Raw genomic sequence first — 24,545 nt, forward strand, 5'->3', positions numbered from 1 at the left:
AGGTTGGACTTTTTAAATCTAGCTGAGCATGTTAGCACACACTTTCAATCCCAGAACTCAGAGGCAGAGGCAGGCAGAGGGATTCTCATGAGTTCCAGGGCAAGCTGGTCTACGTAAATTCTAAGTCACCCAAGACTACACAGTGAGTAGTAAAGTTTATTCCAAGAGAACCAAATGGGGCAAATGTTTTTTAAGTTGGCAAAATAATTCTATTCTTACATTAAAATACAATGTGAAATCAGTTTCTCAAGACATTATCTCTTTAGACAGCCATGGTAACCCATATGCCAATAAAGTCAACACTCAAAGGACAGGGTAGAAGAATCAAGTATTAAGGGTTATACTCAATTCATAGCTGAAAGTGAGGCTAGAACCTTGTTCTCAATAAACCAAATATGAGTCATTATAAAATTCTCCAATAAAAAGGCTAACATTGCTCTACCTAAACACTGTGTTAAACTTATACCACAAAGGATCTAATTTTAAATAAACTATTTAAATAATATCCATTTAAGAGAGAAACAATGAATGTTACTAATAGGGAGAAAAATCAGACATTCCATATAGGAATACTCATATTGATAACATTTTTTTAAATTATTTAAGGTTATTAAATATATTTGTTCCTCCTCTATAACAAGTCTGCTGTAAAGTAATTATTAATAGCCTTAAAGGGGATAAATAAAAATTTTGAGGTACTCCTTGATTTGTCTGAGCAAATTCAGGGATGAATTCTATTCAGGAAGAACTAGGACTACTTGGGGCGAGGGGACAAATAACTGATGCATCTACCAACACAGATGAACTTCAAAACACCGAGTTAAATAAGATTCCAGACACAAAGTTACATACTGTAAAATCTCACTTAACATAAAATTTATAGAGAAAAGACATATAAGACAGAAAAGAAAGTAGTGGCCCTGGGGTATGGCAATGAGAATAAAGTTCAAATGCAAACAGGTAACAGATCTTTTAGGGGCAGTTAAAGCTAAGTGGGAACTGTGTGGAGTAGTGAATGCCTGAATCCCAAAAAATGGGAGACTGAGGCAAGAGATGAGGACTTTGAGACCGACTGTCTAGCCAGACGGTGGTGGCGCATGCCTTTAATCCTAGTACTAGGGAGGTAGAGGCAGGTGGATGTCTGTGAATTCAAGGCCAGCCTAATCTACAAGAGCTAGTTCCAGGACAGGCTCCAAAGTTACAAAGAAACCCTGTCTAAAAAAAAAAGGGGGGGGGGGGGGGCTGACTGTCTCAATGTCAAGAGTAACAATAATGAGGACCCCTCAAAACTTGATGGTGATGATTGCCACAGAACTTGGTAAATTTACCAAAACATACTGCATTTCATATTTTAATGAGTGAACTTGATAGTTAAAAACAATAAAACAATTTTTAATTTTTAAAAAAAATTATTTACTTAATTTATGTGTATGGATGCTTTGCCTGCAAGTATGTCTGTGCATGCCTAGAACCCACAGAGGCCAAAAGAGGAGGGTCAGATCCATCAGGACTGCAGTTATCAGAGCTTGTAAGTAGCTATATGGGTACTGGATATCAAACCCAGTCCTCTGCAAGAGCAACACTGCTTTATACCACAGAGCCATCTCCCCAGTGAAGGCATTTTCTTTCTTTTTTTTTTTTTTAAAAAAAGAACTGGGTAAAATAGATAATTCTTCTTCTGAATTGTAGTTAATACTAAAAATCATAGGTCATTTAATATCTGTTTTGTTCTTTCTGTGTAAGATTGAGTCTCAGTTGGCTGCCCTCAAATTCACATCCCAGGGTTTGAGTATCTTGAGTGCTGGAGGTCAAGTCAAGCATGCACTATCACATTCAAGGATTTTTTTTCTAACATTTTATTTGTTTGTTTGTTTGTTTGTTTAGGGAGAGGAAGAGAGGGAGAATGTGTGTGTGTGTTCATGTCACAGCATACTGTGGAGGTCAGAAAACAACTTGCAGACATCAGTTTTCTTCTTTCTACCATACAGGATCCAGGGATCAAATTTAGGCCATCAGGCAAGGAGACAAATGCCTCTTTCCTGTGAGCCATTTTGCCAGCCCATACATAAGAAATTTTAAAAGAAAAAAAAAATCTTATACCAAAATTCATTCTCAAGTTTAAAAGACTTACAGAATAAAAGAAAATAAGAGCTCTTAGAGCTACATGCCAGGCCTGATGGCACACACCTATAATAACAGTTCCTTACCAAACTGAAGGAAGAGGATATGGAATTCAACACAATTGAGACTACATCTCCAAAAAATTAAATAAAAAACTTTAAGTAGTTCAAAAATATTCATTATGTTTTAATTTACTAAAAGGATCCAAGGTTTCCCCTTGGTCAGAAGACCAGTTTCAGTACCATACTGCAGTCACTTTCAGAGGCTTACTAATGCAAATTCAGCAATGCATGTCATATTTAATTTCATGTTTCTACTTAAGCAAAGTGGTAGGAAAAGACTATTCTTTCAGAGCCAAGATTATTAGATTTGAGAGATAATTTGATTATTAGTTTCATAAGACTATAGGAGCCAAATGTTTTAACAGGAAAGAAAAAGAAGGCAAAACTACAACAAATAACAAGGTCTAAATCCACTAGTACAGCAAGTAAAAATTTCAGTTTCATAAAGAGATGTAATGACATAAGCAGAGTAAATGTAAAGGCTCAGCAAGATTGGATATTCCTTCAATCTTTCCTAATATAGTTGCAAGTGCACCAGGATTAAGGCTGCCCACATTAAACATTCACAGGTAAGATGATCCAAAACAAGAAAAGAATGTTAAGCACAGAAAGATATACTAATGATATGCTCAACTGTATTAGAAATACTGCATGGAACTAAAAGAGACATTTCATAGAACAGAGAAATATGTTTAGAACATACGTAGCATTATTTGGGGGCTGAAGAGGTTCTTCCAGAGAACCTGGGTTGAGTTCCCATCACCCATGTTGAGCAACTCACAACTGCCTGTAACTCTGGTTCCTGGCATCCAACATGTCTTCTGGTACTCATGGGCATTGCATATACATGGTACACATAAATACACTCAATCACACACATATACACATTAAATTTAAAAAAAAATTAAATGTACACGATGGGCCAGCAAGATGACACAGTTGCAAGCCTAATAACAGGAGTTTGATCCCTAGGGCCTATTTAGTGGAAATAGAGAACCAACTCCTTCAAGTTGTCCTTTGATTTCCACACATCATGACATGTATGCATGTGCACATACATAACAAAATGAAAACATAAAAATTAAAATGCATAAAAAGCAGTTTTCTTTCATATAGTTAATAGTTGAAATATCCAAAACTAGGGAGTTAAAACTGTTTAGACAAGAACACATCAAAGCACTAACACAATCTATAAACCAAGAGCGGTAAAAAAACAAAATGTCACCTGAAACTGTAGAAATACCAGTTAGTGGGTAAAAATTTGAAAAGGGCTTCATTTGATGAGAAAAATTTAATATGAAGTAAGTATTAAAAAACACAAGAAAATAAGATTTCCAATCCCTTCAAACATTAACCACTGTCAGATATGTATACATGTACACACACACATACAGGAATGTGTACATGGATATCATGGAGTTGACATACCAAGTACAATTTAGAAATAGAAATAGACACCATTTCTTTTGGTTTGGCTTCTGTCCTACACTTATTGTTTCCTCTAAGCTTTTTTTCCCCTAGTAACAAACCTAGGAAAAGTATGTACTCACTAGAAACTGTGATCTATAGCAGTTTAAAATCAGCTTTATTGCTGTATTTTGGGATTTTCTGTTGCTGGGGACTGGGCTGAGGGTTTTGTGCATGATAGGCAAACATTCCATCACTGAGTTACATTCCCAGACCTTTTCTTCTGTTGCAGTATTGGCAAGGGAATCCAGAGTCTTGTGCGTGGTAGATGCTTTACCACTGAGCCATGCCCACTCCACCACTGATGTACCTTCATTAACTTGTTTATTTCTATGGGCAATAGGTGCGTGAGGTATGCACTTGTGAAACATTTAGTCCTCTACTGAAATGAGCTTAACCTTATTATTTTCAAATCTGTACCAGTGAATTAGCACATTGTGTAATTTAAAAAATGACCAAAAGAAAACATTTGTTATCTACAGTTTTAACATAGAAATCTCTTAACCAAGATGTCCAAAGATAGACCATCTATGTTACATGATAACAGATTTACCCAACCAATCTTTTTTTAATAAAAGCAGTTATATGTAAAAGCACATTGGTAAGTTTGGGAATGCATAAACTTACATAAACATATTTAAAAATTAGTAGAGATATTAGTAAAGTTTACAGAAAAAATTCAATTTGAATTACAACATATGCGAATTTTTCTCTATAGTTTAATAATTTCTCATAAAAGCATGAGAGTTCATGACACTGACTCCAATAAACAACTCTGGAGGTGAGGCGGCACACATTTTCCCTTACACTTCTGTTTCTGGATCTCTCTAAACATCGTCAAAGTTTTAAAAGTACAACTTTTAACACTGCTCTTTTAAAGACAGAGTCTCACTGTGCAGCCCTGCCTGGCCTGTAATTCTCCATATGCAACAGGTTGGCCACTAATTCAGAGACCCACCTATCTCTGCCTTCTAAGTGCTGGATTAAAAGCGTGTACCACCAACCCAGTCCTTTTGTTTATATTTTGAAAAGATCTTGCTTGTAGTATAGGCTAGTCTTGAACTGACAGTGATCCTCCTGCTTCAACTTCACCTGTGCTAGGATTAAAGAATGTGCTACAAGGCCAAGTTCATTACTATGTCTTGATTTTTTTAAGTATATATTACATATTATTTTCTTTAATTAATATGTCAGTTTCATTTTTTTGAGACAATCCCATGAGCCAAACCTGGCTCTGAACTCCTTCCTCATCTTCATGCTTGCACTCAGGGATATGTACACATGTCTGTGTGTGTCCATGTATGTTGTTTCCCCCACATACACACCCTACCACACAAACATGGTATGATTCCATTAGTAAAGTACTTGCTATGCAAGCATGGAGACTTTAATCTGGATCCCTAACACCCACATAAAAAGTCAGGTATAGCAGCCCACACCAGTAATCTCACCAATGGGGAGGAAGAGACAGGGCGATCACTGGGGCTGCTGGCCAGCTAGTCTAGTAAAATAGGTGAGTTCCAGGTTTAGTGTTTGATCTTATCTCAAAAAAAAAAAAATAAGGTGGGGAATGATACAGGAGGAAATCACAGAGAAAACTAGTGAGCATTTTATAAGAACGTATAAGGACTGTGGACTTTGGACACACTAGGGAAATAATGGAAGGGAAAATAATACAAGAAAATAAAACAGAAGAGTTATAATGACAAAACTACTAGGAACTGAGTGTGATTAATTCAACACTACACTTGAAGTATTGAAAAGAGAAGTGACAAGTCAGAAGGAAGTGAGAATCAAGTACTATAAGTACTATAGCACTTTTCTGTAACTAAAGTCACAGAAAAGGAATTACTTCCCAAGAAGGTTTGAGGTACACAAAGATATGTTGGGCTACCAGGGGTATATATTTCAGTAGTAGAGTGAGCACTGGGTGTGAGATCCTGGGTTCAGTACTAAGTACCACAAAGAAAAAGAAGAAAGCTAACAAAATCTAAACTTGCAGTATTAGAAATTGAATCCAGGGCTTTCTACATACTAAGCAACCCAGCAAAGTGTCCTCCGACCTTCCCATTTGTGCGACCACACACATATACACAAGATAAATACAATGTAATTTTAAAAACTTAATACATCTATGTTTTAAGTGGATTTTTATATCTAACCTATCCATGTTCATTGTGTACTTTTAAATAATCAAATAGCTCATATCTATTTATTTATTTATTTATTTATTTATTTTAAGGCAGACTCTAGTTATGCAGCCCTGGGTGGGCTGGAACTTGCTATGTTGCTATGTTGACTAGGTCTGCCTGTCCCCCAAGGGATGGAATAAAGTCTTGCGTCACCACATCCAACTCAAAAGACTTATACATTCTGAAAGATTTTATTTTAATTTATGTGTGTGTGTGCCCACTGACAGAGAGGGCATTGGATCTTCTGGAATTGTAGTTATAAGTAGTTGTGAGTTGCCCAACATAGGTCTTGGAATCAAATTCAGATTCTCTGGAAGAGTAGAAATCTTAACTGCTAAGCCACTTTCCAGCCTCCAAGTGATTTAAGAAAACAACAACAGAATTTACAGGGACAAAGATTCTACAATGAGTCTGATTTTTTTTTAACTAAATGACAATGGAACTCAATATATTATAACAATACATTCCTTTATAATTGTTAGGTAGTTAAGACAAAGTGCCCAAGTGTTTAGATACAAATATTAACTATTGTCCTTCCTTAATAATTTAATAAAACAGAGGAGGGAGAGGAAAGGAAGGAGGGGGAACTGTGGTTGGTATGTAAAATGAATAAAATAAAATACTAAAAAATTAATTTAATAAAATGTGTTTAAAAGGTTAATTTTTATACCATTCGGTAAAAACAATAAAACAGAATCGAAGAAAAAAGTGGATCCCTAGTATATGATAATTTCTAAGCAAAACCGTGCTTATGAATATCAACATAAAGATCACCACCCAAGATTTTCTGTTGCTTACACATTAGCTCTAGATTTAAAATGCTCTACTTGCTCTCTGAACAATTTGTCTAGATTATTTTTTGGTTATTTTGTGGTTTTGTGTGAACATTGAAAAATTATTTACTGTTAAATATTGAATTTCTGAGCCAGGCAGTGGTGGTGCATGCCATTAATCTCAGCACTTGGCAGGTGGATCTTTGTGAGTTCGAGGTCAGCCTGGTCTACAGAGCTAGTTCCAGGACAGCTAGAGCCATTAAACAGAGAAACCCTGTTTCAAAAAACAAACAAACAAACAAAAAAAAAAAAACCCTGAATTTCTGAAGACCAAATTCTTACAGTCCTTTATGGCGTTTAGTCATTCAAACACAAAAACAAACCAGGTACAGGGGCATGAACCTATAATCCCAGTACTCAGGAGGCAGAGAGACATGAGGATGGTGGAATTATCCTAAAGGTAAAGGTGGTTGCTGCAAGCCTGGTGACCTCAGTGATCTCTAGAACCCAAGTAGAGCTGGAAGGAGAACCCATCCCATAAAGTTGTTCTCTGACTTTCACACATGCATTCCCACACACATCATGTGAAAATATGAATACATTAATAATTTTTTTAATCTGGAAAAAAAAACCAGAGGTACTTTAAAATATTTTAGAAATGGGTGTTAGCTGGTTATTATGGTTAGATTACTTTAAAAATGTATGTTTCATTTGCTAAGATTAAAAATAGAAGGAAGACAGATATGGTGGCTACATTAACATATAAACATGTATCTAACTGTGACTTTAATCACTTTTTATTTATTATACACTAAATAAGATATATTCATAAAAATTTTTACATTAAGTTTTTGGGCAGTGGGTATTGATGATAAAATCCAGGGCCTCATGTATGCTACGTAAATGTTTCACTACTATGCAACAGTTCCAGTTCCAACTCTTTTTTTTTTTTTTTTTGGTTTTTCGAGACAGGGTTTCTCTGTGGCTTTGGAGCCTGTCCTGGAACTAGCTCTGTAGACTAGGCTGGTCTCGAACTCACAGAGATCCGCCTGCCTCTGCCTCCCGAGTGCTGGGATTAAAGGAGTGCGCCACCATCGCCCGGCTAACAGTTCCAACTCTTATGTGGTTTTTAAAATCCTAGAAATTACTTCGGCAAACTCAGATTACAAAATATAATTATCAAGAGAAGATACGTTATATCTAGAGATAAAAAGATAGGAGAACAAAACCTTAGCAGCTTGAGTCCTTCAAACAGAGTGCACTCTAATCATCATCATCATCATCATCATCATCATCATCATCATCATCATCATCATCATCATCATCTGGGTCTCAGGCCTACAATCCCAGCAGTCAAAACACTGAGGCAAGAGGATTGCCATAAGCATGAGGGTAGCCTGGGCTACAAAGAGAATTCCAGGCCAGCCTGGGTTACAACGTAAAGTCCTGTCTTAAATGTCAAAAAAAATTATTCCGGGCTGGAGAGATGGCTCAAAGGTTAAGAGCACTGGCTGCTTTTCCAGAGGTCCTGGGTTCAATTCCCAGCAACCACATGGTGGCTCACAACCATCTGTATTGAGATCTTGCGCCCTCCTCTTGCGAGCGGGCATACATCGAGGCAGAATGTTGTATACATAATAAATAAATAAATCTTAAAAAAAATTATTTCATTAATAAAGTCATCTAGATTTTATTCATATACATTTTGATATTCACAGACTGATAATCTTTTGACCAGGTTCACCCACTGTATTCCTGCATTATAAAAGCAAAACTGCAATTCTTCAACCACTTTCTCATTGATTAAATTGATGCTGTAAATATTTACCAAGGTAGCCAACACATATTTTTATTATTACACTACAGTTTGGCTAAAATATTGTCAAATAAAAGCTAGGTGTTACAGCACATGCTCCTATTTCTGGCACTGAGGCAGAGGCTGAATGATACCACAAAATTAGGCCAGCTTAGTCCAAGTACTGAGTTCTAGGCCAGCCACAGCTAGGTAGCAAGAGTCTGTCTTGAAAACCAAAAGAACTGTCAGGTAGCTAAAAAAATGGTTTGACAAAATTTTCTGCTTTATGGGCTGGAGAGATGGCTCAGTGGCTAAGAGCTTTGCTTGTTATTTCAAAGGTCCTGAGTTCAATTCCCAGCAACCACATAGTGGCTCACAACCATCTGTAATGGGATTTGGTGCCCTCTTCTGGCCTGCAGTGATACATACAGGCAGAACACCATTACATAATAAAGTAAATTTAAAAAAAACTTCTGCTTTAATATAATATAAAGCTTAAATTATTTAAGTAATTTTATCAATGGAAAACTATATCAAGCAGCATGTTAACAGAAAAACAGTAAGTCATTTTTCTAGTATTTAGGACTTTCCTAAGCATCCACTAACAGTACTGACATTTGTTGAAGTTATATTTCTCAATCAGCTCACAGGTACATTATATCTATAAACCATTAAAGTATAATTTATTTAGTTGAAAAAAGAAAATAATTTAACAACTAACCTTTCTGTACTCCTAAGAGGGCAGGAGACGTCTCCTGGGAAGTTCTGTCAGGTTCCTGGGGAGGCACAACCATGGCAAGTGTGTGTATGGGTACACGTGGAACCTAAAACATCAACTCAGAAAAAAGTCATCTCAGATCATAGAAGAAAACAAAGGTTCATAAATAAAAAACATATATTGTTTTATGTCTTCTTCATATGCCAACAAGTTTGTTCTTTTCTATTTTAGATTTATTTTATGTATATGAGTATTTTGCCTGAGTGTATGTATGTGTACCACATGTGCTCTTGGAGGTCAGAAAGAGGCATGAGTTCCCCTGGAATTGGGGTTACAGATGGTTGTGACCCCATGTGGGTGCTGGGAACCAAGGCCTGGTCTTCTGCAAGAGTAACAAGTGCTTCTGACTGCTAAACCATCTCTCCCATCCCCTAACTTTATTTATTGAAACTTAACATTTTCTTCTTAAGCCTTCACCAAGGAATAATTTCTGAGAATACTGAATTTGAAGACTCAAGACAATATTTCAATGATTTAGGTTAATTAATATTAATGTTATTATCTCTTGCTGAAGTGAAAGCATTGCAGCACCAATTATAGTTAGGAGTACAAACCACATACTCACTATATACTGGTCAATTTACTCTTGTTCAAATTCTATGCAAGTAAAAGAGAAAATAAAATTCCAACATATTTACTGAACTGGAGTATACTAGAAACTTCCAAGATAACTTAATAATTAAGATTTCTGTTTTCATTAAACAAAAACTTTCAAAGAATACCTATATCAAAAAATATTCTATTTTACTCTACCTGAGATTCATCTTGTGAAGGAGAGGTAAGCTGAGACGCATCTGTGGTGGGAACCAATAGAACATTATTTGGATAATCCAATAGATAAGAAACAACATTGGTATGGCCACCTTTTGCAGCTTCAATAAGCATTGTTGATCCATCCTAAGAAATAATTGATCATAGTTAATTCTTTATAAATTTATTCTTATTATCTGATAAAATTATCTAGTAAGACAAATAAAATAAAATGTAATAATTTTATTTTCAGGTTTTGAGACAGTCTTGCTATCTAGCCCCAAAATTACTTTGGGCTTAAGGCAACCCTGATGGCTCTGGCTTTTCAAAACTGTTACCACAGGCAGTTCAAATTATATTTAAGAGTAATAAATATTAAGCACTAAACGATCAAACATACCTCTAATAATAATTTATTATTTGGTGGTTTCTGTTTTTTGGTTTTTCTTTTTTTTTTTGAAACATGGTCTCAATATTTACCCCATGCTGTTTTTTTTTGGTTTGCTTTGTTTTTTCAAGACAAGGTTTCTCTGTGGCTTTGGTGCCTGTCCTGGAACTAAAACTAGTTCTTGTGGACCAGGCTGGCCTCAGACTCACAGAGATCTGCCTGCCTTTGCCTTCCAAGTGCTGGGATTAAAGGTACGCACCACTGTCACTGCCCAGCCCCATGCAGGTTTTGAACTGACAATAATAGTACTGCTTCAGCATACCTGATAATCCTGTTACTATATATTACCATTCTCATCTAGTATATAGTTAAGTAAATACCTTGAGCTGGGTTTGGTGCTGCACGCCTTTAATTCCAGCACTTGTGAGGCAGAGGCAGGAGGATCTCTGTGAGCTTGAGACCAGTATACACTATGGTCTACAAATGAGCTCCAGAGATAGCAAGAATTATATACAGAAACCCTGTTTCAAAACAACAAAAGACAAAAACAAGCCGAGCAGTGGCGCACACCTTTAATCCCAGCACTCAGGGAGGCAGAGGCAAGAGGATCTCTGTGAGTTAGAGGCTAGCCTGATCTACAGAGTGAGTTCCAAGACAGCCAAAGATATACAGAGAACCGCCCCCCGTCTTGAAAAAAACAAAACAAACAAAACAAAACACACACAACAACAAGCAATGATGTGGGATTCTCCTCTGTATGCTGTGAATATCATCGGTAATAAAGAAGCTGCTTTTGGCCAATGGCTTAACAGGCTGGAAAAGATATATAGAGAAAGTAGACAGAGTCCAGGAGAAGCCATGTAGCCACCGCAGGAGACAGATGTCGGATGGAACCTTACACTGAACCTTACCCGTAGGCCACAACCACCTGGTGATACACAGATTAATAGAAATGGGTTAATTTAAGATATAAGAGCCAGCTAGGAATACGTTAGAGTCATTGGCCAAGCACTGTTGCAATTAATATAGTTTCAGTGTGGTTATTTTGGATCTGGGCAGATGGAAAACAAACAAGCAGCCTTTGACTACAAACAAAAACAAAAAATGTAGAATACCTTGAGTCGATGAGTAGGGTCAGCTCCATGAGCCAATAGCAGTTCAACCACGGCCAAGTGGCCTCCTGCACATGCCAGTGATACTACTGTGTGATCATTATTGGCTGTAGCCCTATTCACATTGGCACCTTTAAGAAAAACAGTAATTTTAACAAAGGTGAAAAGCAAACCAGTCTACAATATCATTTAAAGATGATTCTCAATTATGATACAGATACAAAACAATGTATAAATCATAGGTGTATAGCTTGAAAATTTTCACAAAGTAAACACACCCGTGTAACTAGAACAAGAAATGGGACACTACCCTCCTGAGTGCTGGGATTGAAACCTGCATGCCCGGCTGAATGTTCTTGCAACATTAGATGATTTTTTAAAATTGTGTAACAATAAGTTCAGATAATGGAATTATTTAGCACTCCTACAAGCTAGAAAGGTGTGTTCCTATTCAATGTGTTCCTATTCCTGGCAATTCTGATTATATGAGCATGGTTGTTGCTGGGTATGACTAGGTGTTCTGTTTAGCTACAGAAGCATAAAAGAATTCCCTAAGTTGTCCACCTGCTTCATAGTCACAACCATTTAAACTTGCTTTACCTTTGCTAATAAGAAACTGAACTGTGCATAAATGACCAGCTCTTGCAGCCTTCATCAAAGGTGTTCTTCCACCTTCAGATTCATGTTCCTATTAAAGAAACAGAAAAATGAATCAACATTAACTAATTAAATATTTATTTTAAGGATTCAGTACTAATGAAATGATAAACAATGAGGATTTAATACTTGTGAGCACTTACTCTACTTCAATTCTTTTAATGTACAGGTCCATTTAGTTACACAAGATAGCACAACCTATCATGGCCAAGTTCAACCTTGTATACCTAACAATATTCATTAAAGATAATAAAACTAATGAAGTTTGGTTCCCAATAACTTTACTTTTCTAATTACAATGAGATTTAAAAAAGCATTTCTGGGGGGGCTGGAGAGATGGCTAAGAGGTTAAGAGCACTGATTGTTCTTTCAAAGATCCTGAGTTCAACTCCCAGCACCCACATGATGACTCACAACCATCTGTAATGAGCTCTGGTGTCCTCTTCTGGCCCACAGGGATATATACAGGCAGAACACTACACATAATAAGTAAATAAATCTTAAAAAAAAAAAAAAGGTATTTTTCTTAACCATTCATGTAAACTGTGGAAGAAAGAAACAAGTCCCATAAAGTGATTAAAGCGATCCTGACCTTCTATTGAGAACCATTAAGAAATCTATCAAAGTATGGAAGGAGAAAACAGACTCTTAACAGTTATCCTGACCTCCACAAATGCTGTGGTATATATGCATACAAGCATGAGCACATGAACACACACACACACACACACACACACACAAAATTTAAAGGATTCCACCAAAAGATAGGAAGAGGCAGGCGGATTTCTGTGAGTTTGAGTCCAGCCTGGTCTGCAGAGTAAATCCTAGGATAGCCAAGGCTACAAAGAGAAACCCTGTCTTAAAAAACAATATAAGAACAACAACAAAACAAAGAAAAAAATAGAAAGAAAAAGAAAAAAAACATTATAGTATTTAAAGGGGAACAAAAATAAACCAACAGACAGAATTTTTTAGAATAGAAACTAAACACTTGAATAGTCAAAGGCAAGATAAAAATTTTAGCAGCAAGATCATCATTCTCTAGAAAGTTTGGTAGCTACAAGAATGAATGATTAAACAGCCACTAACCAGGCCTTATATCAAATGGCACTGAAAGGAACTCACTTATATGGTTAGTAGGCTTAGTTAGTATGGTTAATGTGCAAACTCCTACTACATTCACTTACTCCTACTACATTCACTTAAGTACAGAAATTGTTGCTGATAACTTTGTTTCTATGAAGAGTTTTCTGACCTATCCTCCATGTTCATGTTTAAATTATACCCTGTACATAAATGTGAATTCTGCTAGTTCAGTTGACTTATTACTAAGAAAAGGTTGAAAAAGTAATGATGACAAGTTTTATTTCACTATTCTTTTAAATTAACTCAGAAAGTCACATAGTTGCCATATAATCAATTTAAAAATAAGTACTTTGTCAACACAATAGAAAATTTTAATCTACATTATAAACTAAATGTAGCAACCAGAGCAATGTCTCAGCAGTTAAGAGAACTTGCTGCTCTTCCAGAGGACCCAAGTTCGATTCCCAGGACCCATGTGGGGAGTGGGCTCACAAGTTTCTCTAATTCCAGTAAGGAGATCTGATGCCCTCTACTGGCCTCCATGGGCTCCCAGTACAAAAGTGGTGCACAGACATCCTGAGCACATATATAAAGTACATAAAAACTAAAAAAAAAATAAAATAAAAAATAAAAAAAATAAGTGTGGATTATCATTTTATTGGAAAGTTTAAACTAGATTACAGCAAAAAGGAATTCCAATCCAAAAGGACTTTTTTCTTTTAAACTTTGAGAGATGGTCTACAGGTCTCAAAATTATAATTGTTCTGTCTCAGTCCTTCTACAAGTAAACCCTACTATATCTGATAAAGAAGTGACTATGAAGTCTGTATGTATTGTTCCTTAACTACTGATAAAAATTAAGTTTACTTTGACTTTTTATTTGTTACACATGTTGATTAGGTAATTTTTACTAACTCTAAGTTATGAGAGAATATAGATAATGCTAAAATAACCCTGTTTTAGAATGGATTTTGAATTTACATGTAGGCAACTAACATTTTTGGCAACACACACACACACACACCAGGTGGTGGTGGCACATGCCTTTAATTCCAGCACTCGGGAGGCAAAGGCAGGAGAATCTCTATGAGTTTGAGGCCAGCCTAGTCTACAAGACCAAGTTCCAGGACAGGCTCCAAAGGTACACCGAAAAAATCCCTGTCTTGAAAAACCAAAAAAAAAACAAAAAACAAAAAACAAAAAAAAAAAAACAAACCAAAACAAAACACTTTAAACAGTCTTACAATCTTGACCATATTAATTTTATTATTGTTTGGCTTTGTTTTGAGATAGTAGTCTTAAACTGGCCTTGAATTCATTCTGAAGAACACAAACTAGCCTTGAATTCATAGCAGTCTCCTGCTTCAGTCCCCTAAAATACTGGGATTACAGGCATAAGCTCCCATGCCTTGTTTGAATATACTTTTGATACCATTAGTAGTCAGCACCTACATCTCTTAAAGAAAATTAACACATTTTGTAGCATTCATTGTGCCCACAACTTTAAACAATTTAAACTACAGCTCTTTCATTAAGGAAGATGGACAAAGCATATCACTGCTATTTTTCCTTTTTATTGTCAGAAACACACATTTCCACTGCCACCTGACATTTCTTGCCATGCTTTTAATTAAAAATGAGCTTTATTTTCAATATTCCAGGTTAATTTTTAAATGGCAATACCCTAACAAGAGAAAAATTGTGTTACATTTTCCCCATTACTTCTATATGCATATATGTACACAATGTGTGTATATACGTATGAATGTATCTCTCTCCACACACACACACACTTTTTTTTTTTTTTGGAGTCAGGGTCCCACTAAGCCTTGGCTGTCCTGGAACTCACTATGTAGATCAGGCTAGTCTCAAACTCACAGAGATCCACTGCCTCTGCCTCCCCAGTGCTAGGACTTCCACAATGCCTGCCTAGGAAAATGTTCTTTTGAGTTGAGTCATTTACCAGCTAGATTTCTTCTACTTCATGTATATCTGTTTGTGATATTTAATCAAGACGTTAATATCAGTAGATTGATTGTTCACTTAAGTTTGAGATTCACAAAAATTAACTTCATTTGTTCTCCTGCGAGAGTTCTTTAAATACCAAATACAAATAATACAAAGGAAATAAACTACTAGCAATGAAATCTCTTCAATGAGACATCATAATATTTTTAAATTGAAGAGAATATTTTCTTTGTCAGTCAGCAAAGTCCTTTGATTTCTTAGCTGGAATTCAAATATTCCAATTTCTAATTACCTATAATATCTATTCTATGTGGTAGCAGATTATAATCATAAAAGGCCACTATAATCTAATCCTTTGCTTGGAACTGTGTCCTTCAAAATAGTCTTCACGTCCTCCTGCTTGTCCAGAGGAAAAGAGGACTTATGGATCCTATTCTAAAAATTAAAATCACATTTGACCACGAATACCTTGTAAAGACCTTGTCACTGCTACTTCAAGGCGCTGGGCTTTATTATTTGTTAGCTAAGAATTTTCAAGTAAAACAACCCTAATTAATAAAGACTATAATCTTATGAGCACAGGGCTTTTGTCTGAGACAAGGTCTCTCGATGTAGTCCCAGCTGTCCTGAACAAGGCTGCCCTTGAAAACATAGGGATCCACCTGCCTCTGCCTCCAGAGAACCAGGATTAAAGGTGAGTGACACCACACCCTGATGATGAGTGGTTTTCTTTTCTTGAGACAAGATTATCACTAACTAGCCTTGGTTGGCTTGGAACTCACATGTAGAACTGATTTATCTGCCATACCAGGCTTGCATATAGTACTTTTTTAAAGGACATGACAATGGTCTTCCAATAAAATGTTAATATAAATCTTATAAGGAAGTAATTATATTAAATTATAGGCACTCATGCCTTGGTCTCTAAAGAAAACTAAAGCTACAAGAAGGAGTAACATTTAAAAATATCTAACCAAGAATAATAAAGATGTGAAGAGATGCAGGAAAAGTCAAATGCTATTTTAAGATAATTAGTTATGTAGCTTTCCCTTCCCTTATGGGTTTAGTGCTTTTCAGTCAGTCACTGACTAGAGTGAATGGAGTCTCCATCAAACATAAGAAACATGGTTTGAAAAGGGAGTAACTCCAACCTCCTTAGTGATGTGTAAGGGGATACATGTTTCTACAATACAGATTTAATAAGAAAGTACTGAGATAATTATATGATTTAAAGCTGACTATCAAGTACCAATACTCAGTTTGTCTCCTTGTTCCCTCTTCTAATATTAGTGGATATTAATCTCCACTAATAGTAAATCCAGTTCAAACAATAAGTACAGTGTCAAACACGGAACCTATTATGATGTTCTACAAAAACAGAAATGGAATAAAAATTTTATCTTCTATTTCAGTTCTTCAAATAACTTAAAAAGAACATTTACATAAAGGTTTGGGTATGGTTTGTACATGCCTATCAACTCAGCACTCCAGAAGGCAGGAGGATTGTCTTTAAAAAAACAACAACAAAAAAATACTCAAAAACTCCATGCTGGTCACAAGCTCTAAAAAGAGAGCAAATACTGCTATTTTACTAACTGGACATGTTGAGGATGGTCAAATTGCCCTCTAAATATTTATGCTGAGAGACTGGAGAGATATCTCAGTGGTTAAATGGAGTACCCACTCTTTCAGAGAGGACCATAGTTCTCTTCCCAGCACTCCAGTTCCAGGAGGTGACAGCCTCTTCTGGCTTCCAGAGGCACCTACACATACAGTATGCACATTAAAAAACAAAAAAAAAAAAAAACAAAAAAAACTTGTCGACTGATTAATGTTCTGCCAGCTCTTGTCAGAGAAGCTTCATTTTGCTATGGTTGGTGGTACGTCAAAGTGCTGAGAATAAGTGACTGTTGACTGTTCAGCCCTAAATGACATCAGTACCACCCTTCACCCAAGCCCAAGGCCCAGGGAATATCACAGAAGAAGGGGTAAAAAGAATGTAAGAGTTGGAGGAAGGGGCAGAGTCTTATGGAATGCTGTCTTCTGGGGCATGACAAGACCATCACACTCATGAATTTATAGCCGCTGTGCTTACCTGCGTAAGACCTACACATGATTGAGTTGTCAACATTCCCTCACGGAAGGGGGAGGGGCAGTTAACAGTTGCTTGGGGGTAGGGCCTCACAAGGCCCCATCCACTTCTGAGGATCTAAAGGCAGTTAATGGTTGCTGGGGGAGGGAGAGACATTTTCTTCTGGTGTAATTACTGGTAAGTTACCCATACTCCCATAAATAACATCGCCTAAGCTCCTGTAATAATCCTAACTAAACTCACTAGGTCACAAAAAAAAACAACAAAATTCATAGAAACTGAAGAGAGGCTACCTAGAAAGAGAAAGAAAATTAGTAAAAAGTGGGAGGGGGATAAAAGAGGGTAATGAAAGGAAGGGTAAACATGATCAGATCAGATTATATATGTGTGAAAGTATCCTATTAAACTCATTATTATGTACAATGTATGCTAATAAAAATATTAGATAAGAAAATTTCAAAAAGCCACATACTTAACATTGACCTGAGTTTATTTTCTGTGTTCAGTATTAATGCGAATAACCAAAGTATATTAGGTTATATAATATACAATAATATGGATATGAAAATAAAGTTCTATTCATTTAATATCTGACAAGAAGTGAAGAGCAGCCTCCATTTATGCTATGATGCTCTGCTCAAGTAAGCAAGACCAGGCAATTAAGAATTGAACACTCTGAAACTGTGAGTCAAATTAATTATTTGTAAATAACAATAGGTAACCTAAGGAATTATATTCCAAATCGAATACTGACATCAAAAAATATTTCTTTCTTACTTCTTTGACTTATTTAAGTAGTATGAAACTGTAAGAGAAAAAAAACATGGGATGGATGATTTACCTTTTTTCACTTTGTTTTGCTAGGAAAGAACCCATAAACAGGGCAAGTGCTCTACAATTGAACTAGTCCCTCAGCCCATGAATTGAAATCATAACACTAGATTATTTTTTATTGAAATAGACAAAGTATTAATTGTATATTTTAGGGATTAATAACTCTTATCTATTAAAACAGATAAATTCTGTAAAACATGTTGATAAACAGTCATAAACAAATTAAAAAATAATGTGCCTTATGATGCATCTAATATATATGAGGATTTTAATTTTTAATTATGTATATGGTGGGGAGGTCTGTGCATGAGTGTAGGTGTTTGAGGAGGCCAGAAGAGGGTGTTGGATTCTTAGAGCTGAAGTTACAGGTGGCTGTGAGCCACCCATCAAGAATACTGGGAACCAAACTTAGGTCCTCTGCAAGATCATTCCTCTAGACCCATATATAAAAAGATTTTAGAAGAAATGATTTATACTCTGAAAATTCATTTTTTTTTCAAGTATTTCATCTTAGGACCACATAACCCATCCATGCCAGCAGACAGGTAACTGAATTAGCATGATCTTTACAAATCATAGAAACAGATTCCTTCAGCCACTTACCTAAAATTAATTTGCTCTAAACACCTCATTAGAAAAGAAAAGTGGTAATGGCTAGCAAGATGGCTCAGTAGCTAAAAGCACTTGCTGCTGCTCTTGCACAGAACAGAGTTCAGTTCCTAGTATCCACGCGGTAGCTCACAACTGTATGATACTCAAGTTCTAGGGGAACCAACACCCTCTTCTAGCCTCTGTGGACACTATATGCATGTGCTATACATGCATACATAAAGGCAAAACAGCCATACACATAAAAACAAAAAGATCTTAGCTGGACAGTAGTGGTGTAAGCCTTTAATCCTAGCACACTCAGAAGACAGAGGAAGGCAGATCTCTGAGAGGAAAAAGAGGAAAAAAAAAAAAAGGAAAGGGAATTCAGGTATAGTGTCACATGCCTAAAATCTCAATACTTAGAAAACTGAGGCAGGAAGAACAGGTATTTGATGCCATACTGGGCTACATAGTGAGACACCATAGGAAAAATAAAACCAAAAAGGTGGGGGGGGGGGGTGTGTGAAGACAGCAGACTCAGAAAAATTTAGAGTCTTTAAGTGATTTTTTTTAAATAAAAACTAAGTTTTGGGCTGGAGGTGATGGCTTGGTGATTAAGAGCATATACTATTCTTATTTTTTTTCTTATTTTCTTGGGGGGAGGGGTGTTTCAAGACAGGGTTTCTTTGTAGCTTTGAAGCCTGTCCTAGAACTAGCTCTTGTAGACCAGACTGGCCTTGAACTCACAGAGAACCACTTGCTTCTACCTCCCAAGAGCTGGGATTATAGGTGTGTAATTAATTATATTATATTAATTAATTAATTAATTATAGCCTGGCTGAGGACATACTATTCTTGCAGAGGACAGAAGTTCAGTTCCAGCACCCACACTAACAGTTCACAATTGCCTCTAACTCCAGCTCCAAAATAATCTGATATCTCTGGCCTCCATGGACACTGTGTGCATAACCCACCTTCAAAACACACACATACACAATTTAAAATAAAATAATAAAAATACATCTTTAAGGAAAAAAAGAACCCAAGTTGTGTGTTTTGTTTTGTAATATGGTATCATGTTACCAAGGCTTTCCCTGAATTTGCCGTGTCCTCGAAGCTCTGATGCTCCTGCCTTAAGTTCCTGCTTTGAGGTGTGTGCACTGACACTTGGTTTATGCTGTGCTGGGGATCAAACTTGAAGCCTTAGGTATACTAGGCAGTCATTCTACAAACTGGACTAGATAACACACATACAGAGTCAAGGCAGGAGTATAAATGGAAGTTTCTGAGGACAGAAACCGCAGCCTTTGTAGACAGAAATTTCTGTCCCACCTGATCCTGCAGCTGTTCAGTTCCAAAAAATAACACAAAGGCTTATATTAATTATAAACTGTTTGGCTGATTAGTGCAGGGTTATTGTTAACTAGCTCTTATAACTTAAATTAACCCATATTATCAGTGAGGCATTCTCATCTTGCTTCCTCTGCGTCTGGCTGGTGACTGCATCTGCCTGCCTTTTCTGTTCGCAGCTTTCTCCTACACTGGTTGCCCCACCTATACTTCCTGCCTGGCTACACTACACACTACACACACACAAACACGAGTAGGTTGACAAGATGGCTTAACAGGTAAGTGCTTGTCACACAAACCTGATATTCTAGCTCAATCTCCAGATCCCATGACAGAAAACTAACTCCCAAAAGGTGTCTTCTGTGGCACTTACACATTTATTATGCAATAATAATTCAATTTTTAAAACATATTTATTAAAAAAAATGAATGCTTGAGATGTGGTGATACCAGTCTATAATGCCAACTTGTGGGCAATTAAGAAAAGAATCTGGGTCTATAAGATAGCATCACAACAACCAGAAAAACACAGCAAAACCATCTCAACAAACCAAAATAATAATGATTATCATTACAGTATTTAGAATTAGTAGAAATGGGGCCTGGAGAGATGGCTCTGAGGTTAAGAACACTGGCTGCTCTTCCAGAGTCCTGAGTTCAATTCCCACCATCCACAAGTTGGTTTGTAACCATCTATAGGAAGATCTGGTGCCCTCTTCTGGTGTGTAGGCATATATGCACACAGAACACTGTATACATTATAAATAATAAATCTTTTAGAATTAGTAGAAATGTATAATAGTATAGTAGTATAATATAATAGTAGTATAATAGTATTACCATATTATACACCTATCTTACTAATTATTTTCCAACAATGTTACGGAAATAATTAAAAGGTGATTGTATTGGTTTATCAAAATAAGTGAAACTCCTAAAATTTACAGATTTCTAGCTATGGATGTCTCTCGGACATGCCAAGTATTATAACTAGTCATTGTATTATTTATAATTTTCCATAGTTCCCTCCCCCACTGAGAGGGTTTCTGTGTGGCCCTGGCTGTCCTGGAACTCATTATGTAGACTATGTTGGCCTCAAACTCATAGAGATCTGTCTGCCTCTGCCTCTCGAGTGCTGGGATCACCACTACTGCCTGGCTTATAATTTTCCATAGCTCTAAGCATATGAACTTGCCATTTAATTTGATATTATAAAAAGCCAAATAAAAAGGACAAGAAAAACAGAACATAGTAATGTTGTTAGGATGATGAACAGTATCAGCTTCTGTCATACTGCAGCCTTACACGTCAGGCACGCACTCTACCAGTCAACTATATCCTCAGAAGCAGCTTTGCTTTTAAATGTTTGTCATCAGAGAAAATGAATCACCCAAAGTTAATTGACAAGTTACTTTATTCTGTGAATATATCACTGAATTTTATGATAAATGCAATAAATAGCAGTTTTTAAAAAATATTTATTTATTATGTATACAATATTCTGGCTGTGTGTATGTATGTCTGCAGGCCAGAAGAGGGCACCTCATTACAGATGGTTGTGAGCCACCATGTGGTTGCCGGGAATTGAACTCAGGACCTTTGTAAGAGCAGGCAATGCTCTTAACCACTGAGTCATCTCTCCAGCCCCATAAATAGCAGTTTTAAAAGTATAAGGTTAAATGAGGGTAGGATGAGAAGCTAATATCTAAGAAAAGAAACAGTATTTTCTATAAAACATTTTCAAATGGATTTACTATATCCAACAACTTACAGGTGACCAGAGGTTTGGCTTATTCAAATGAATCTGTGTGTGTATGCGTGCACACGCGAACACACACTCACACACATGCACACACGAGGTTTGAGGACAACTTTTGAGGTTGGTTATCTCTCTTTTTTATTTTTCTACCATGTAGGGTTCTGGTCATCAAACTCAAGTTGTCAAGTCATTGAGGCAAAGCCATACTACCAATTCTAATTTTATTCAAAATGTACAACCTATTGATGATTACCAATGTTTTTCTAAATGGTAGCTATGAGTAAATATTAGCATTAATGTAGAAATATTTGAAATTTAAAATAGCTTACTAAATGGGCCCCTGCTTGAAGTAAAACATCTGCAACATCTGTATGTCCATTTTCACAAGCATAGGTTAGAGCTGTGTCTCCTGTTGCTGTGGTAGCATGCACATTAGCACCTAGAAAAATAAAATAAAATCACACATTTACCCTGGAGTTGTGGAATTATATACAGCCCAATTTTACAATATGATGAAACTGAAGAATTCAAAATGTGAAAACACCACAAAAATATAGTTATGTACTCATATTTTCCCTTTTGGTCTCTTATTTCTTTTAACTAAACTTCACAAAAATGTGTTTTGCCTTACATCAAAGCAATAAAGCAAATCATTTTATAGCAGAAAAATTTGCCTGTATATCTGACAAAAGATACCTTAAGTACTAGATACAAAAACAAAAATTTAAACAGTAAATATTCATATTGCTATCAATATTGGTTTGTTTTCTGAAACAGTTCTATGAATATTATGGTACAAATCAAGTGAATAATTATTTGGTTAAGAATGGAAATTTTTCTTGTTGCTAAGAGAAAACATATGAATTACTTAAGTGAAATAAAAACCTTGTGGTTCTAAATTAGAAGTACAAACAATGAATTTATGATACAGTTTTTAAATGTTTAAGAAAATATGTATTTCCTAACCCTACCAACTAAAAAGTACTGGAGCCCAAAGAATCCTAAAAGTAAAGGCTGGTAAGATAGCTCTGCAGGCTAACAGTGCCACGCAAGTCTGACAACATGTTTGATCAGTGGAATCTACAAAGGTAGAAGAAGAAAATTGACTTCAACAAAGCTGTCCTCTGATCTTCAAATGCATACTGTGGTATATTTGTGGCCACGCATTCACGCACATACACACAGACACATGCATGTATATGCACACAAATAGTAATTTTAAGAAACACTGAAGAGGCCGAGCAGTGGTAGTGCACACCTTTAATCTTAGCACTTGGGAGGGAGAGGCAGGCCTCTGTGAGTTCACAGCCAGCCTCGTCTACAGATCAAGTTCCAGGACAGCCAGAGCTACACAGAGAAACCCTGTCTAGAAAAATGAAATTAAAATAAATAAATAAGTAAACCAAAGAATGGAACACTCCTTTCCCATGACTACACTAGGTACTTCTGAAAGATACTAGGGTTTCATCTCATTATTTCTGGAAATGTATAAATAAAAAGGGAGAAAAACGAAGCCAAACTTTATCTAACCATTGCGACATGAATTCCTACCAAATTCTGATTAAGGGTAGAATTCTTTTAACAGGAAATCCCAACTAATAAGCAAGAATGGAACAATATAGTTGTAGCATATCTCTACTTTGCAACCTCTCATGATCCAAGGGACCTAAACTATGATGATGGCAAATGAATGATACCATAAAAGAAAAAATAGAGGAAAAACCAGACACTAAAAAAACTAGATATTCGTGAAAGAAATTATAAAAATGTCACCAAAAAGGTCTTTCCGGTTTTAAAAATTCTACTTGAATACAACTGAGTTTCCCTCTAGAACTAACCATTAATTCATGAAAATATAAGAAAAATAAGCTGGGTAGTGGTGGCGTATGCCTTTAATTCCAGCACTCTGCAGACGCAGGCGATCTCTGTGAGTTTGAGGCCAGCCTGGTCTAGGGTGAGTTCAAGGGCAGCCAGGGCTGTTACACAGAGAAACCCTGTTTCGAAAAACCAACAATGATAAACCAGGTAAAATTATTTTAAACTAAAACAATGTTCAAAAATAATGAAAACTGGAAACTGTAAGGATGGCTAAGAGGGTTAAGAGCACTGGCTGCTCTTCCAGAGGTCCTGAGTTCAATTCGCAGAAACCACATGGTGGCTCACAACCACCTATAATGAAATTTGGGGCCCTATCCTGGTGTGCAAACATACATGTAGGCAGAATATTGTATACATAATCAATAAAATTGAAAAAAAATAAATGGGGAAAGTGGTAAGTATATACATGTAAAAAAAAACTGGCCATGAATTAAAATTGGATGGGTAACAAACTGAACATGGTGGGGCACACCTGTGACCCCAACTTGGGAAGCGAAAGCAGAAAGATGAAGAGCAACAGCAAGGTCAAGATCAGCCTGTCCTTTACAAGAGTCTGTCATAGAAAACAAAACTCACTCAAACCAAAGTCAAAAAAAAAAAAATTGGTTGATGTTGGAATCATCATTCTAATTGGAGAGCTCTGAGAACTAATATCCTTCAAGTAGCAACAAGTGCCAAGCATGAGACAAATGCCTCAGTCAACCGAGATACAACAAAAAGTAATGCCAGGAGCTCTAGGCTTAATTACTGAATGCTAGCTAGGTTTAGCCTGGTAAGATTATGTAGGAACTGTCCATCAGTTAATTTCAGAATTTAAAAAAAAAAATGTGTTTAAGCCAAGTATGCTTCCCAGAAGGCTGAGCTAAGAGCCAACAGAGATATATACTGAGAC

At 36.3% G+C, this 24,545-nt stretch overlaps 1 protein-coding gene across 8 annotated transcripts in view; it reads right to left on the reverse strand.

Annotated features, from left to right (window-relative positions):
• Ankhd1 (ankyrin repeat and KH domain containing 1) overlaps nucleotides 1-24,545 on the reverse strand; it is a 117,657-nt gene that overhangs the window by 47,012 nt on the left and 46,100 nt on the right. For 6 of the 8 annotated variants that reach the window (XM_075968872.1, XM_075968868.1, XM_075968866.1 and 3 more), the window contains exons 10-14: nucleotides 22,105-22,214; nucleotides 12,039-12,126; nucleotides 11,442-11,569; nucleotides 9,942-10,085; nucleotides 9,132-9,234 (exon numbers count right to left, since the gene is read on the reverse strand). In XM_075968872.1, the coding sequence (XP_075824987.1) occupies nucleotides 9,132-9,234; nucleotides 9,942-10,085; nucleotides 11,442-11,569; nucleotides 12,039-12,126; nucleotides 22,105-22,214 (573 nt within the window). The remainder of the gene's footprint in view (nucleotides 1-9,131; nucleotides 9,235-9,941; nucleotides 10,086-11,441; nucleotides 11,570-12,038; nucleotides 12,127-22,104; nucleotides 22,215-24,545) is intronic. The other 2 variants (XM_075968873.1, XM_075968867.1) reach the window with 1 other exon arrangement.

This window comes from Microtus pennsylvanicus, chromosome 4, assembly GCF_037038515.1.
Source record: "Microtus pennsylvanicus isolate mMicPen1 chromosome 4, mMicPen1.hap1, whole genome shotgun sequence".
NCBI classification, from domain to species: Eukaryota; Metazoa; Chordata; class Mammalia; order Rodentia; family Cricetidae; genus Microtus; species Microtus pennsylvanicus.